At 39.2% G+C, this 16,139-nt stretch overlaps 1 protein-coding gene across 1 annotated transcript in view; it reads left to right on the top strand.

The window, feature by feature from the left end:
• Nucleotides 1–4,115, top strand: part of TPRG1 (tumor protein p63 regulated 1) — a 144,442-nt gene extending 140,327 nt beyond the window's left edge. Inside the window, exon 6 of the mRNA XM_077754545.1 lies at nt 3,728–4,115. Coding sequence (XP_077610671.1) covers nt 3,728–3,922 — 195 coding nt within the window. The 3' untranslated portion in view covers nt 3,923–4,115. The remainder of the gene's footprint in view (nt 1–3,727) is intronic.
• The last annotated feature ends 12,024 nt before the right edge of the window (nt 4,116–16,139 follow it).

Here is a 16,139-nt window from a genome sequence, read left to right as displayed (position 1 = left end):
TAAGATGGATTTAAGATATATGCTGGATTTCTCTGCAAAGTTAATATTTTTCCCTTTACAATTGGTAAATATCTTGGGAGGGGGATACTTTGATGTTCAACCCATATTTTTTGAAATCATGGTGTCTGAATAGAATTTAACGTATCCTTAGGCATCCAGGGAACTTTTACTTTTAAAAAGCTCATATCAGAGTTAAACAATTGTTTTCTGGAGTCTGTGATTCATATTAAAGAAATTGGCATTCCAAGTATGGAATTGAAAGGAATAGACCTAAGAAAGTTAAAGTCTTGGGGCACATGGGCGGCTCAGTCGGTTAAGTATGACTCTCGATTTTCGCTCACGTCATGATCTTGTGGTTCATGGATTCAAACCCTGCACTGAGCTGTCAGCGCAAAGCCTGCTTGGGATTCTGTCTCCCTCTCTCTCTCTGCCACTCCCCTGCTTGCTCTAGATCTCTCAGAATAAATAAAACTAAACTTGAAAGAAAAATAAGTTAAAGTCTTTTCTGCCTATAAATAATGATAATATTTGTACTTATAAATAATATGCTTTGTAAAATATTTTTGAATAATTCACTTAAATTCATACAACAATCTCAGGAGATTGGTTTTTGCTATCACTATCATCATCATTATTATTTTCCCATTTTCAGATGTATAAACTAAGGCTCAGTGGGATTGCATGGTTTTTCCAAGTTCTAACCATTAGTAACTGATAGGACAAGGAAACGTACCTGGCCCTATGCATCTATGCCAAGCATTTTCCCCCTATACACAGTGACGGCATAGACATGGTTAGAGAACAGCAAGTTTCACATCGTTGGATATGTCCATGTCCAGGGATATAGGGATGTGGCTTCTTGGTGAGGATGTGTCAAGGCAAAAGAACAGATGAGTGGCTGGAATTGGTAAGCTTAAAGTCACTTCTAACCTTGAAATTTCATGATTTTAAAACATAATGATTCAGGGTACCTGGGTGGCGCAGTCGGTTAGGCATCTGACTCTGGCTCAGGTCCAAGTTCAAGCCCCACATCGGGCTCTGTGCTGACAGCTCAGAGCCTGGAGCCTGCTTAGGATTCTGTGTCTCCCCACACAGAGGGGGTGGTCTCTCTCTGACCCTCTTCCTGTTCACACTCTGTGCGTGTGTCTCTCTCTCTCAAAAATGAATAAACATTAAAACATAATGATTCAATACCTCTGTTATTAACTTGTTCTGTCCTTTTTGACTTCCTCTATTTGAAATTGAAGAAAAACCACCTCTTTCTGCTTATTCAATCAGCTAAAGCACTGGTGGAATTAGGTGAAAGGAAGGATGTCCTTCCTTCCAGAGTCCCCAGCCTGTATGACTATAGTTTCTGTCACTCAGCAGCAGCAATGTTTAGATTCTCTTTAAGATCTGCAAGGGGATGCTGGGACTTCAAACGAGTAATAAGAAATATCTTCTGTCTGTCTTTGCTGCTATACACTGAAGCTCAAGCAAAATCCTACTTCTGTGTTAGTTACATTATTTAGCCCCAGTGAAGTGAGTTTATTTATTTTTTAAGTTTATTTATTTATTTTTCTTGAGACAGTGAGTGTTAGTTGGGGAGGGGCGGAGAGAGAGCGAGGGAGAGAGAGTCCCAATCAGGCTCTGTGTTGTCAGTGTGGAGCCTGCTGTGGGGCTCGATATCACAAACTGCAAGGTCATGACCTGACCCAAAATCAAGAGTGAGATGCTTAACTGACTGAGCCATCCAGGTGTCCTCAGAGTTTATTTTTTTAAATTGATGTTTTGATATTATTCAATTAGGTAAATATAACTTTAAAGGAAAGTGGAGAGAGAAATACATCTGTTTATTTTGAAAACCTAGAGATACCGAGGTACTCCAGCAAACTATATTCTTTTCTATCATAGCCACTAATTTTTGTTACTTCTGATAACATCACAGATTTCAGTGCTTTTCAAAAGAACAAACTAAGGCTCAAAACAGGGAAGTGAATTTACAATGCCACACAGGTAGAAAATTACAGGAGTTTCATTTGCATGGTTTCTTTTTTTCTTTTTTTCTCCTTTGGTAGGGTTGTCAACTACCAATATTAGATACATTCTAAATTAAAAATTTTTTTTCTTACTAATAAGGAAACTGAAACTGGAATTTAAAAAGCAGTTAGCCGAAGGGCAATTTGATATAAAAGTAAGAATCCAGGATAAAATCTCTATGGAAAATTGTATTATGGGGAAAGACTACAGGCTTCTCTTTCTTCATTGAAAGATCACTCTTATGTTAGTCCCTTAGAGCAAATAAATATTGGTCTCCTCTTGGATACACAGGAAGAATGATAGACACTTTACAGAGTATGTTTAATAATTTGAATTGGTATTGGAATATACTCTAATAAGAGTCTTAATTTAGATTAGTGAGACAGTTGCCTAGGAAACAGATTTGGATCTCACTGTGAATAAGATTTTATTCATAATGTTCTTTTTTTTACCACACTGCAGAATGTGGAGTGACTGTGGGTAAGTCCTTTACCTTCTGTGAGCCTTGTCTTTCTAATGTGGAAATGGCGAAAACTTCTTCGAGCTACCTAATACATTTATGTTAGAAAGAGATCATGGATATAGAAGAATTTGTTGGAAATACAAGCATATGAGCTTTCCTAATTCATTTCCTTGTTTGTATCTCTGTTTAGAATGCTCCCTGAATTGCCCTCCGCTTAGCCCAATTCATCTTGGCTTGACCAAAAGAAGGAAATTTTTTGCTCAAAAGTTTGGGATAGGCTGACCTAGTAATTTGAATGACTTTGTCAAGAATTCCTCTCTCTCTTCCACCTTTGTTAGCTTCATTCTCAGTCAGGTTCTCACTCTGCGTGGTAAAATGACCTTGAAAACCTCCATGCTTATATTCTGTCAATTTTGCAACAACATTGGTCATGTGCCCATACCGGCACCAATCTCTGTGACCAGAAAAAATGGACTCTGATTGCTTAGGCCTGAGCCATCTGCTAAATAGGCTCTTCTGCAACTATTTAGGCTAACCTGGAAGAGGGTGGTTCTCTAAAGAAATCATGAAGTACTTGTATTGGAAGAAAAATCTCAAATGATCAAAAGGATGCTGGGTTGAAAAAAACAACAGGTGCCAACCAAGCCTTCCCTAATTCTCTTTCACCTGTTGAAACTCTAGGACCCCCCCCACCCCCCACCCCCGCTTTAAGGATCAGCTCATGAGTTTCCTTTTGAAGTCATTTCTGATCCTCTAACTACATATGATTTCTCCCTCTTTTGCATTCCTTTTACCATCTTATTCCTGCTGTTTATTTTCACAAACTTTGTATAATCATGTACAAGTTCATTTCTTAGATTATTAGAATATCACTCCTTTAGATGCAGAGACTTTATCTCACTTGTCTTTCAGTCACCAGCAGCATCTAACAGGCATCTGATTCATAACAGACTATCAGCAAATATTTATTAAACTGACTTCTACATGCTGTACAAATTATGAAGGATGGAAAACCAAGAAGATGAGGCAGATAATTTCATTATGTACATAGTTTATTGACTGATTAATTTATTAAAAGACTAACAGAAGCAGTGTTGACAATTCTGAGAAATGACATCTATGTGAGCAAGTAAGAAGAGCTGCAGCCCCAGGAGAGTGGTCAGCTTTTGTGAGGACTGGCTAGGGAGGAAGTATGTCTGGACCTACTCTGCATTTACTAACTCTGTGCCTTCTTTTCCTCTTCAGTTGTCTGGGTTCACGTCTAAACTTGTTCCAGCTATCCAGAATGCCCACAAGAATTCCACTGGATCTGGAAGAGGAAAGGGACTGATGGTGCTAACCGAACCCATTTTGATTGAAACCTACACGGGGCTGATGTCATTCATTGGAAACCGCAACAAACTCGGCTATTCCCTTGCCCGTGGGAGTATTGGTTTTTGAGACTCTTTCTGGCGTTCTTACGTCTGTCATCCGTCAGTCTACCTTCATTGAAGATTCTGTTTCAGACCACCATATTTTTGGACTGAAACAATTAGTTCCTTTTAAATACTATTGCATGATATTGAATCCTTAGTATCTTAGGTAATCTATAAGCTTGATTAGACTGACACACTTCAGACCTCATATAAGATCAATCAGATTTCCTAACCAGAAAATAAATTCTCTTAAGCTCATAAAATAATATTATCAATGAAAACCTGATCATAAACTGAGGGCAGACCCTCTGGGTTCTTGGTCCTCTGTCCTCTAAATGTGGGAGTTTTATGGATCTTGATCTTAAGTCGTTTGATTCTGATCTTCTCCTTCTTTGGGGCTGACTGTATTATTTTAGCTGGTCTTTTTTATGAGGATGGCTTCTAAATCCACATTTCCATCCCTGTTACTTCTTCAAGATTAAGTTTTATATTTCTGTCTGCTGATCATATATATGATTCAATGGCCACTCACATTCATCATCTTCAAAATCCTGGGTTTCTCTGTAGCATTTTTATGGTCCCAGTCATCATTCCTGAAGTCCATCAGTTTTGATATATCTAAATTCCTTGCCAAATAATTGCATACGGTATCTTTCTTAGCCTGCTTGGGCTGCTGTTACCAACTACCACAGACTGGGTGGCTTATAAACAACAGAAATTCATCCCTCACAGTTCGGGAGGCTTGAATGCAGAATTCAGGGCCCCGATCTGGTCAGGTGAGGGCGCTCTTCCCGGGTTGCAGACTTCTTGTTATACCCTCACACAGTAAAGGGGCAAGTGGGTTCTCTTGTGCTTCTTTTATAAGAACATTAGTCTTATTCATGAGGGCCCTGCTTTTCATCACCTAATCATCTCCCAGAGGTGGTCAGAGGCCCTGCCTTTTAATACCATCACATCCAGCTTCAGGATTTCGGCATATGAACGTTGGAGGACACAAACTGTCAGACCATGGCAGTACCAACTCTATGTGTGGCTTAGCATTGTACCCCAGTGCCCCAAACTTAAAGTTTATTCTTCTTTAAAACTTGTTCATGAACTTCTCCTTTCCATTTCCGCAGGTATATATTATCCAATCAAGTCTTTAATTCTGTTCACCTGTATGATTGTCATTGCCTTTTACTTGGAATCTTTGATCCAAGGCTGACACTACTGTCATCTATCTTGCATTTGGTTACTAGATTTCTTTCTTTTTTCTTTTTTTTTTTTTTTTTAATATTTTTTTATTTATTTCNCAGGCTCCAGGCTCTGTTCTGGCAGTCAGCACAGAGCCCGACGCTGGGCTCGAACCCACGAACCGCGAGATCGTGACCTAAGCGAAAGTCGGGCGCTTAACCGACTAAGCCACCCAGGCGCCCCGGTTACTAGATTTCTAAAGCATGGTTTCTGTTAGTTCCTGCTCAAGAACTTTTAATGGCTTACTTCATTTTTCAGTTTTTTGTTCAAGCATTTATTTCATTTTCTTTTCCAATAGCATTTTCTTTTCCCTTTCCTTCTATTGAAATTTGTTTTCAGTGTTGGAACACAACTCAAGAGATTATCTCATCTGTTCTCATCTCTCCCAGTTTCTTTTCTCTTTCAGTTTTTCAGTTTTCTTTTTTTATTCATTTCGAAGACAAGTTTTGAATGATCAACATCATAAATATTATAATAATCAGCTTTTTAAGCCCGTCNTTTTTTTTTTTTTTTTTTTTTTGTGGAGGAGGGGTTGTGCAGAGTGTTTTTAAAGTCTTCTCTTCTAAAAACTTGCTTCCTCAGTTTTCAAAGATTTGTCCTCTGATTCATTCACAGCCACCAATTTGATGCAAGCATTCAAAACCCACACCTTGAATAACCCTCATTTTATTTCGTCTTTGTCTTTGTTTACTTCCATTAGTATTTCTCTCTCTCTCCCTCTTTCCCCTTCCCAATCCCCCCTCCCCATTGATGGCAAATATTGTTACAGTCCCCAAGGCAGGGAACTTCTATTCAGACTTTAAAAGGAAATGTTGAAATCCTTAGCTGCCCTGTCAACAGTAGTGGAATGAAAAGTCGTTGGATTGTTTTGGCAATGGTTCTGAAGCAGGCATAATTGGCAAATTATTATAACACCGCTGCCCGAAAATCCCTCTTTGCCTCAAGATAGTGGCATTTGTTGGCAGAAGCCTCTGAAATGTCCAGCACATTCTTTTTTTCATTGCCATTTAAGGATCACCCTGACAATAGACTTCTTTCTGCACATTTGCCCCCCTTGTAACTGAGGACACTCTGTTCCCAAGTGATTCTTTGAAGGACACAATACAGCATCACCAGTGCAGAAGATGAGAGGAGGGAGACGTCTCTCAGCCCTGAGGTCCAGCTTCTAACAATAGGCTAAGCATTTAATAACACCAAAGCTGTTTAATATGGAGAAGAATGAACTCAGAGATGGCAAGGGAATGCTTTTCACATTTCACAAAGACGGTCTAGTGGGATATCCGAGAAACTGATACATAGGGCCTTGATAGCAGGTTATGACCAGAGAGTGAGAAGATTTAGGCATTTGGAAGGTAGTTCAAGATAAGAGAGAACTTCTTAATATGAAGGAATGTCAAAATGGAATGGATTGCTCCTTGGAATAGTGAGTCCTCCATCCCTTGATGTGTTCAAGTCAGGACTAGGTAAAGTGGATATTGTGTATGGGATTGATAGATGGGTGATTGATATAGTACTTTAAGGCTAGAGACCATATGATTCTCCAAATAACTGCTGCTAATGGTTAGATAAATCAGTTTGTTTTTTGTTTTGGAAAGAATTGAATCAGCCATATGAGACTCTAGAAGATTCTTACCTTTCCCAAGATTTAATTTGCTCCTCTGTAAAATGGAGACAATGATATCTTTTCTTCCCACTTCATAAAGATCTTGTGAGAAGATCTCAATGAAATGAGATGAAATTATTGTATTAAAGAAAAAGCATTGAGTACCTGCCTGTAGAGTGATCTGACTTGGAATCAGAAAGTAGGACAACATCTAAGGGAACTGTATTTAGCTACCTCTAGGAATTTTTCCTTGGTCACTATGGACCTACTGCCCACCATTCTCACATTTGACACTTGATGTTCTCACTTGGGTTGTAAGCTCAACAGGACATACAAACTACACACAAGGGTACCTAATATATGCCTCGCCTGGTCATTCAGACTGGCATCTGAGCTACGCCAATAATAAAGTTTCCAAAAGGAACATCATAGGTTTGATTGGGAATTAGATTATTTACAAGAGGCATGAAGTACTGGGCATACCATCATAGAAATGTCATGGTTGGCCATCCGCTTTATCTGATCTTTATCTCATTCAGGAAACCCCACTAGAAAATACCCAATATGTCAAACTTCTTGAGCTTCTTTATTGACAGATTGCTCAGTGTCTCCTGATACATCTTGGGCAGTTCTGATGGTTAGAATTCTCCTTATGTTGATTTAGACTCGGCAACATCCTTTCAGTAAAAGAAAACAAAATATACTGGAGTGGGTTGAGCCTGCCTTTTCACACCAGGATGTGGGATATTGGATACAGAGGCAAGGTTGGTGAATTCTCTCATGGTTCCAAGGGGAGCTGTAAAGAACTGCTAAGCCTGACCTTCAAGTGGGCCTCTTTGGAAGCCTGACCTTTGACCATTCTCTGAGGCAGAAAAGAGAAACCAGTATGTGTGATTTGGATCTTTTGCCTTGAGACATGGTCTCTCAGTCCCCTTGCTGAAGCATTACTAAGAAAGCCGATTTACAGAGCCCGGGGGCTAAGGAAGCATAGAAACCGACCAATCCAATGCTTTCATTTCACAGAACATGAAGCAAAGGCCTGGAAACTGGAAAGAATTGTTTAAAAAGCAGATGGTGGGTTTTTGGCACTGGGATTCAACTCTAAAGCTTCTAATTCCCCGTTTCTGGCCCACTGCTCTTTGCATGTATCTCTATTCCCAGGAAAGGCGTATCATCTAAATCAGGGCATCATAGTCTCTGGGTTAGTGCTGAAGTGAGAAAACAATAGGTCACCGTTGTTTAGGGGGAATTTCCAGAAATTACCTGTCTTTTCTTAAAGGCTAAGGTCACTCCTAGAACTCTCTGATTTCCTATCTGATCACAAAGCCCAAACAAAGCTGCGGAAGCAGGCAGAGCCAGCAGATATTTTGTAAGGCAGCTTTACCTCTGCCTGGCATTTTGTGGGGCAGGAGAGGGGAGGGCAAAAGTATTAAATTTAGGCTTAAAAGCTCCTCAAAAATTCTTTACACACAAGAGACCAAGTTGGAGAAAAGAAGATGACTCATGCCAAGGGGAAGAAAGAGAGACTAATGCCTGTGGTTTTCAAAGGTTAACAACAAAAAAAGCCCAAGTATTTGCACAGGGATGAATGCTAATTGGCTCCTGGCCAACAATTATACAAGGGCTTGTGCCCACATCCTGTAGCTGTGGTTTAGGGACGCTGCTCATGAGTGACTTCTTATGCTTAGTGGCAGGAAACTTTAGTCACTGATGTGTAAACTCCCCTTTGGTCTGCACCTCCCACAACGTGCTCCTAAGGCAGTTAGGGGGCTAGGCCTACAGATTACCTTGCAGATATCGGCTCCTCAGAGGCTAGGGAAGAACTCCTTTTGAGGCCTTGGAAATGACTGAGACTTGATCAATACATACCTTATTTCACTCGATTGTAGCAACCCCTTAGAATAAGACTGCAACCAAAGGGAAGGATTATGATATCTTCTACTAACCTCTCGCTTTAGCTTCAAATCCCAAAACCAAAAAAANACCCAAAAAAAAAAAAAAAAAAAAAAAAAAAAAAAAAAAAAAAATGCATGAGCTAGATTTCATTTCAGAGCTGCAACCAGCAGTGGGAAATGTGAGAGGCATTGTCGTGAGGTTGCTCCTGAGAGTAGGTCTTGTATCTGATGGGCTATTTTCTACTTAGTCTTAAAAGTTCTTAGCAGATATCTTACAAGTCTCCTTGGTGAAGCCAAATCGAATTCGTGAAGAATTGCTCAAGAAGCAAGTGGTGAATTAGATCCTACAGTTTCCAACTTCCTATTCCTGGTCCACTGTTTTTTTTTTTTTTTTTTTTTCCCATATTTTTTTCCATATACCTACATTCCCAGGGAAAGGCATGACATCTAAATCAGCGTATCATAGTTGGGAGGGTGGGGGTGGGCGGATACATTGAAGTGATGAAATAATCACTTCAACGTAATTAACTCTTGTGTTTTTAAGTAGGTCGGAAGGGTCAGGATGCTTCATTATGGATAAAGAATATGTCAAGATCAAGTTCTCTGAAACGACCCCTTTTGTCTCACATCCTGTTGAAAATGCTTCTAGCATGCTTCTCAGAAAGTCCTTTTCTTTCCTTTTACATTCCCTGCTCACTCTTTATGGCCTCATTGGAGCTGAGATTGGAAGGAACCTTAAGCATCATCTACTTTAGCCTCCTACCTATTGAATGAATGCCCTCAACCAGAAGATGCATAGTAGCTGCAGACCAAGCTTCTGCAAAAATATTTCCAGGACAGAGAATCCCTGACTTTGTACAGCCGCTAATTCTACTGCTAAGAAACTGCACCCATTGGAAAGTTTTTCTGAATATTGCACCCAAATCTTCCTCTCTAGAAATTTATCTATTTAGGGGCACCTGGGTGGCTCAGTNCTAATCCTCAATCTTCCTCATAAGTTACTCAAAATAAATCAATTTTGTATTCCATGTGGTCACACTTAAAATAAAGACAGCTAACTGGTACCCTCCTAAAGAAATAGTTCTAGTTTTTTTGACACAAAACCTCCAATTCCTATAACCATTCTTTATGTGATGAGTTATATAAGAGCCTTTATTGCCCTTTCCTCTTGTTTGTGGTATTCTGTTTGGTTAACAGTTCATTGAAAATATTGTATTCAACATTGGCCCCGCAATTCAAAGATAGCCTGACCAGTGCAGATTAGAATGTGGTTTTTCTTCATTTGCCAACATATTACTACTAATGAACTTTGCATTTTCTGCATCATACTATGTGTTTACACGAAACCTGTCAATTTCATACTGTATATAACACACTTTTAAATTTAGTAATCATTGCTTTTCCTTTTTAGCTTTTAAATTTATTTATTAATTTAGTTGTTAAAGTATGTGTTTTATCCTAAGTCAGTGACAAATTTCCTGGTAACCAACATTATTTTTAAGTGGGATTATTTTTTTCTGTCTTCAATCTAGAGGACACAGTGAGCATGGCTACCATGATGGGCAGCTAAGCCAAAGCAGTAGTCAGAATGATTTAATACACAGGTGTCCTTGGTGTTGGTTAGTTGTTTTGTCCCTAGAGTAAAAATAGACAGGCAGTCCACTCAAGTCTTAGTTGATCTGTATAACCAGAACAGAAGTGAATGGAAGTGTGACTTGAATCTGTACCTTTCATCCCAGGATACCATTATCCTCCCTGAATTCAAATTGCCCAGTTCAATGGCAACAACACCCATGGTCATTTCTGGCCTACAGAGAATGGCCACAATGGAGCCATGTCCTCAGCATGTCGAGATTCCCCTCACAAATGTATTTCTCACAGCTTTGGTGAAGAAAATGTCTCGGGACCTTCAGAGGGAACATAGAGGGGAGGTGGGATCCTATATATAATAGTCCACTTTAGCCTTTAGATGCTTTCCTTGAGCGTTTCAACTTCATTCAGTATATACCTCCTTTGGCTCCATGTTGTATACAATTAACCAAGCAAATGGATTGAGCCATTTTTAGTGGCTCTTATACATTGAATTATACATTGAATTGTGGCCTTCGTGCGCTGTAACCAATAAATTTTGTCTGCTCCAATATTATATTTTACTCTGCTCTCAAATCCTTAGCATTAGTTCCCATTTATGTTCTTCAGGATTTTTCTGTTGTTGTTGGTATGAAGTAGTGAAACCTCACAATTATTTGGGGGTATATTTTACCTACTCATGAATCATACATTTTTTACTTACCTGTCAGAAACTTAATGTGGTTAGAAGTCTTCAAACAGGGAGAATGGATTATTGTACACTTTAATCAAGTGTTGACGCCAGCTATACTTTGAATCCAGATGTGTGGAGGTTTCTTCTTCTCCTCCTCCTCCATCTTCTTATTTTTTTCTTTTTTGGGTTGAGCAGAACAATACATTCCTTGATACGTGGTATGCTGCTTTTGTTTTTTCTTTTTACCTATTATTAAAGATCATCAGAGGCAGTTTGCTTTCAGCTGTTGATACTATCAGTATGCTCAGGATTATATCAACCTTCCAAACCTATTTCATATTCTGGTCAAAGGGAAACTGGTCACCTCTCTCTTCCCTAAGTTATCACACTGGTATGTTTCACTGATGATATCATACTGATTTAACCAGATGAACAAGAAATAGAAACTATTCTAATAACTGTGTGCCACATATGTGGAAATATATCCCCTCCAAATTTTGTGACCAAAAAAAGTCACACTGGTGAATTTTCCAGACGATCAGTGGTCTGGGACGTGTTAAGATACAGGTCCAAGGGCAAATTGCAAATTTTTACCCTCCTTTTACAAAGAAAGAGCCACAGGTCTAAAGGGGTTCTTTAGATTTTGGAGGCAACATATACCTCATTTGGGTCTGCTGCTTGAACCCGTTGCACATCGAGTGCAAAAGGTTGCTAGTTTTGAGTGGGGCACAGAATAGGACAAGGATCTGGAACAGGCCCAGGCTGCAGTGTTTTATCATTTGGGTTCTACACTCAGGTGATCTGGTGTTGCTTGAAGTATCTGTGGCAGACTGAGATCCTGTGTGGAACCTTCGGCCAGCCTCTGTAGATGAATCACTGAATAGACCTTAGGATTTTGAGCTAAGATATTCCATTCTCTTAGATAGCAATTTTCCTTTCAAATTGCTACTGGGTATTAGTAGAGACTGAACACTTGACCATAGCCTACCAAGTTGCAGCACAGCCTCAGCTGCCCATAATTAACTTGATGTCATCTGACCTAAGTCAAAAATGTGGGCGTGTGCAGCAGCACTCTGTATTGATTGGAGGTGCCATGTACATGGTATATCCCAAGGGGGTCCTGAAGTCACATGTAAGCTGCGTGAGGAAGTGTCCCTGAAAACCACGATCCCTATTCCAACTACATTTTCTTGTATTTCTCAACCCCACACCGATGGCTTCATGAAGAGTTCCCTATAACCAATGGGTCAGGGGAAATTTTTTGAACCTGATTTACAGATGGTTTTGTATGATATGCTTCACCAGCTGAGAGTGTTCAGTTGTGGCATCTACTCCATTGGTGATCTTGAAAGACAGTGGTGAGAAAAAGTCCTCAGGGTGAGCAGAATAAATCAAATGCCATTTTCATGTCCTACGTCAGGACTACTTTCCATTTTACAAATGAGGAAACTGAGACCAGGAATAATGGTATGATCCAGTTACTGCCACACACACCTCACACAGCCACCACAGCTTATTAATGGCAGAGACACGATGACACTTCTTCCATTCTGCCCATCTCAGGTCGGATTCATTTTATATAATATAAACCATTTCGTATTTTAAACAAAAGGCTTTTAATAAAGGGAATTAAGTACTTAGAGCATTGTTAGAAAGTGAGAGGGCACAAGCCCTAGACTGAAACTCTAGAAGTGATTCCCAGAACGACACGGCAAAATTGGTTCACCGAAGGATTAGTTATGTCTGACATATATATATAGGAAGCTAAGCAATTAGGAAGTTTCTATCCCAACAACAGGCCCCAGGATCACCTCTTAGCTACAATCTAATGATCAGGAGCTTCCATTAGAACTGCTGGCTCCAGAGCTATATTGGCATCTTTTCAGTCTGCACCAGAAAAGTAAATGTGACACTTTCTTCCCCCTTCCTCCTCATTTATCCTGAAGGAGGACACAGGAAAGATATTCCATTTCTGCTTCTTAATAGTAATCACAATAATTTATTCAGTGTTTATGGGTACCAGGAAGTGTGCTAAGGTCTTTGCATACACTGTATGAATGAATATGTCAAGAATATATTAGTTTACAACCTCCATCTTGAAATGAAGAAAGCCAAGTACAAAGAGGCAAAGAAACATGTCCAGGATTCTGCATTTGTAGGTAGAAGGCCTGGATTAAATTGAAGTTAATCACACTGAGAAATCTAGCTACAAAGGAATTTGAGACCAATATTTAGCTTTCTAACTTCTCCAGCACAAAATGCCCACTAGAACAAGGTTAGTTGTTGAACTGACCATCCTACTGGATCCTCACTTCTATTAAACATTGCCACTAGACTGCTTTCTTGTCTGATACACTGGAGTCCTTGAAGGTATCCCGATTTCTCCTTTAACGTAGGCTTTTAAATATTATGTAATCAGTAAATATGTTTTTATGCTACTGATGCCATAGGCATCTTGGGTTCAACCCATCTCAGTAGCATGTGTTTAAGCTTCTGTGAAACCACTGCCTTTTTGTGATCTGGTTTTACAGAGCAGTTGCCCAACTTAGGCTTTCTCCCTGACTTTAGAAAGAAACAGTGTATTGATTTTAGAAAAACCCATTTAATGCTCCAGATTTTGTTGTGGTTACATCAAGAACGCATAGCAGTACTCAGAATGTGTCATAGATATGGAAAGTGAGAAACGGCATTTTGCTGGGGTTAAAAAAAATTCTAAGACCAGCTGAGTGATGCCTGGAGGGCCAGTCAGGAGCTTTTTGGTTTTAGAACAGAGCTCAATTAGTAGAAGTGTAGACCACACCTAGAATAAGCAGACCATGATGACCTGGTAGATACTGTAGCTGGAAGAGGTGTATGAAGAAGTGATGAGCAGAGGCTCTCCCAGACTGCCCTCGGTTTCAGGGAAAGTGATCTGCAAGCAGTGGATACCAGCAATCTGATTCTAATGACTTCTCAGATGATGGTTCCAAACAGGTAACGAATGTAGAAAGTAAAAGTGACTTTCATGAAAAATACAATGTGTCCAGATTTGGGTAAGTTGAGTATGAAGGGCTATGGGACATCAAGTGAAAATACTCCTGTCTTACCATCAGGTGCATGCTGAAGGCATGTTGCTCAGGAGAGAGGATCTTTGCCTAGCAATAAAAATCAAGGAGTCACCAAGAATGACTTTTAAGGCCCTTAAAACCTTACCTGTGGATGAGATTGCTTAGAGTGAGGATGTAGCTTTCTGTAATAATGGAATTTTCATAATTCTATGCTCACACAGTAGCCGTGAGCCATATGATGCGGCAGATGAGACTTAGAAATCGAAATTTTTATTTTATTTTAATTAATTAAATTCCATTTAGCCACCTGTGCCTAAAGGCTATTCTTTTGAACAACATGTATAGAATGAAGAACAGAAATGACTGAAAATGAAACCCTTAATGACATAAATGTTGACTATCTGAGGTTATCCTGTTGTCACCAAGGACAAACAAGAACACAGACCTTTTTGGGCTATTTTTTTCTTCCATATTTTATCAAATGTTAAAGAAAATCAAATGATACAGAAGAGCTTCTGTTGGAAACCAGCAGCTTCCCGACTCATTTCCAACTTCCAACTTAAAGGCACTTTATTTTTAGAGCCTTTCTGGTTCTGCTGGTAGTTACCTTGAGAACTCTGACAATATGTTTATATTTCTATGAATTGATTTATCAACACAGATATTATCTCTTGACTTCCCTCTATGGAAGAACCCAACTTAATTCACACACACTACTTCACATCCCCTTTTCCTCCTTAAGTGCTTGCTATTTTCACCCTTCCTTTGATTGTATTTCTTTCTTTTTTTTGTTTTTTAATATTTTTATTTATTTCTAGGAGAGAGAGAGAGAGAGACAGCATGAGCAGGGGAGGGTCAGAGAGAGAGGGAGACACAGACTCTGAAATAGGCTCCAGGCTCTGAGCTGGCAGTCAGCACAGAGCCCGATGCGGGGCTCGAACCCACGAACCTCGAGATCATGACCTAAGCGAAAGTCGGACGCTTAACCGACTAAGCCACCCAGGCGCCCCTGATTATATTTCTTATTTAAATGATATGTGTTTACTTTGATTTCTCTATCAACTTTAGTTTCTATCTCATCTCTGCTCTGTGACAACCAAGATGTTGGTGAGACAGCCTTAGCTTTTCTTGGACAACTCTTATTTTTTGCCTTTTGTCAAATACATGTTTGCTTTTACGTTATCCATTAATATTCTGTTCTGGAGTTATATTAAATGTCACCCCCATCGGTATACTTAGTAATTCTGTGGAAAGTGGAAGGAGGGATGTGAGACAAAATTACCTGCTCTTTAACTTTAGTTCTCCATCTTTTTTGGTACAAAAATAACAACTCATTATTTATATGTCTTCAAATTTGTCATAGATTTTATTTTTGTGATTCTCTCACAGGCCCATAAATTATTAATATCCTTGTTTTGCAGAGAAACAAATCAAAGTGGTAATAAATACAGTGACATGATGAAAATCATGTAACTGTGAAGTAGGTACATTGAGAATCAATCATGTTTTCTGATGAGATATTAACTCACAAATCTGTTCTCATTAAGGTTTTCTAACCATTCGAGTTTTCGAAAAGTTTATGGGTTGGGTTTCTTGCTTCAGGTTGACAATCCATGGTTCATGTTGGAGCAGAGAAATTTGAAGCTTGCATACTGTGATCACAGTTTCTTTTCAAGGAACCATATAAATGCCTCCGGGCATCTGGGTGCTTCGTGAATTCAAGTTGGCAAAGAATGGGCAAAGAATCATCTCACATTAAACATTTACCAAGCACTCATGCGCTAGTGTTGAGATTCAGATATTTCATATTTTATCTTATTTAACCCTCATGCCAAGTATCTTTGTAGAGAATATTTCAGAGATAGAATTGCATAGTTGAAATTTTGATAATTCTTCTCTGTGATTGAGTCTTCTCTTTCTGTAAAATGGGCTAGAATAACTTCTCTCCCAGACATATTTCACAAATATGCCCATTTGGAAGATGAATTGAATTTGGTTAAATCAAGTGAGATTAAGTGGTTTGGTTGCTTGGGAGATTGGCAATATACAAATAGAACACTGGTGAGTAATAATGAAGTGTTTATAAGGCACTGTTACCAGCAATGGAATTGACATAGATTGACACTGGGAGACTTTTCCTGTGCACAGAGTAAAATGCTCTGAACACCCTTCCAAACTGTCCAATTCCCATGAGAATAGTG

This window comes from Crocuta crocuta, unplaced genomic scaffold, assembly GCF_008692635.1.
Source record: "Crocuta crocuta isolate KB4526 unplaced genomic scaffold, BGI_CrCroc_1.0 scaffold70, whole genome shotgun sequence".
Classification (NCBI taxonomy): Eukaryota; Metazoa; Chordata; class Mammalia; order Carnivora; family Hyaenidae; genus Crocuta; species Crocuta crocuta.
The sequence above is the reverse complement of the archived record's forward strand: the minus strand, read 5'-3'. Positions and strand labels throughout refer to the sequence as shown.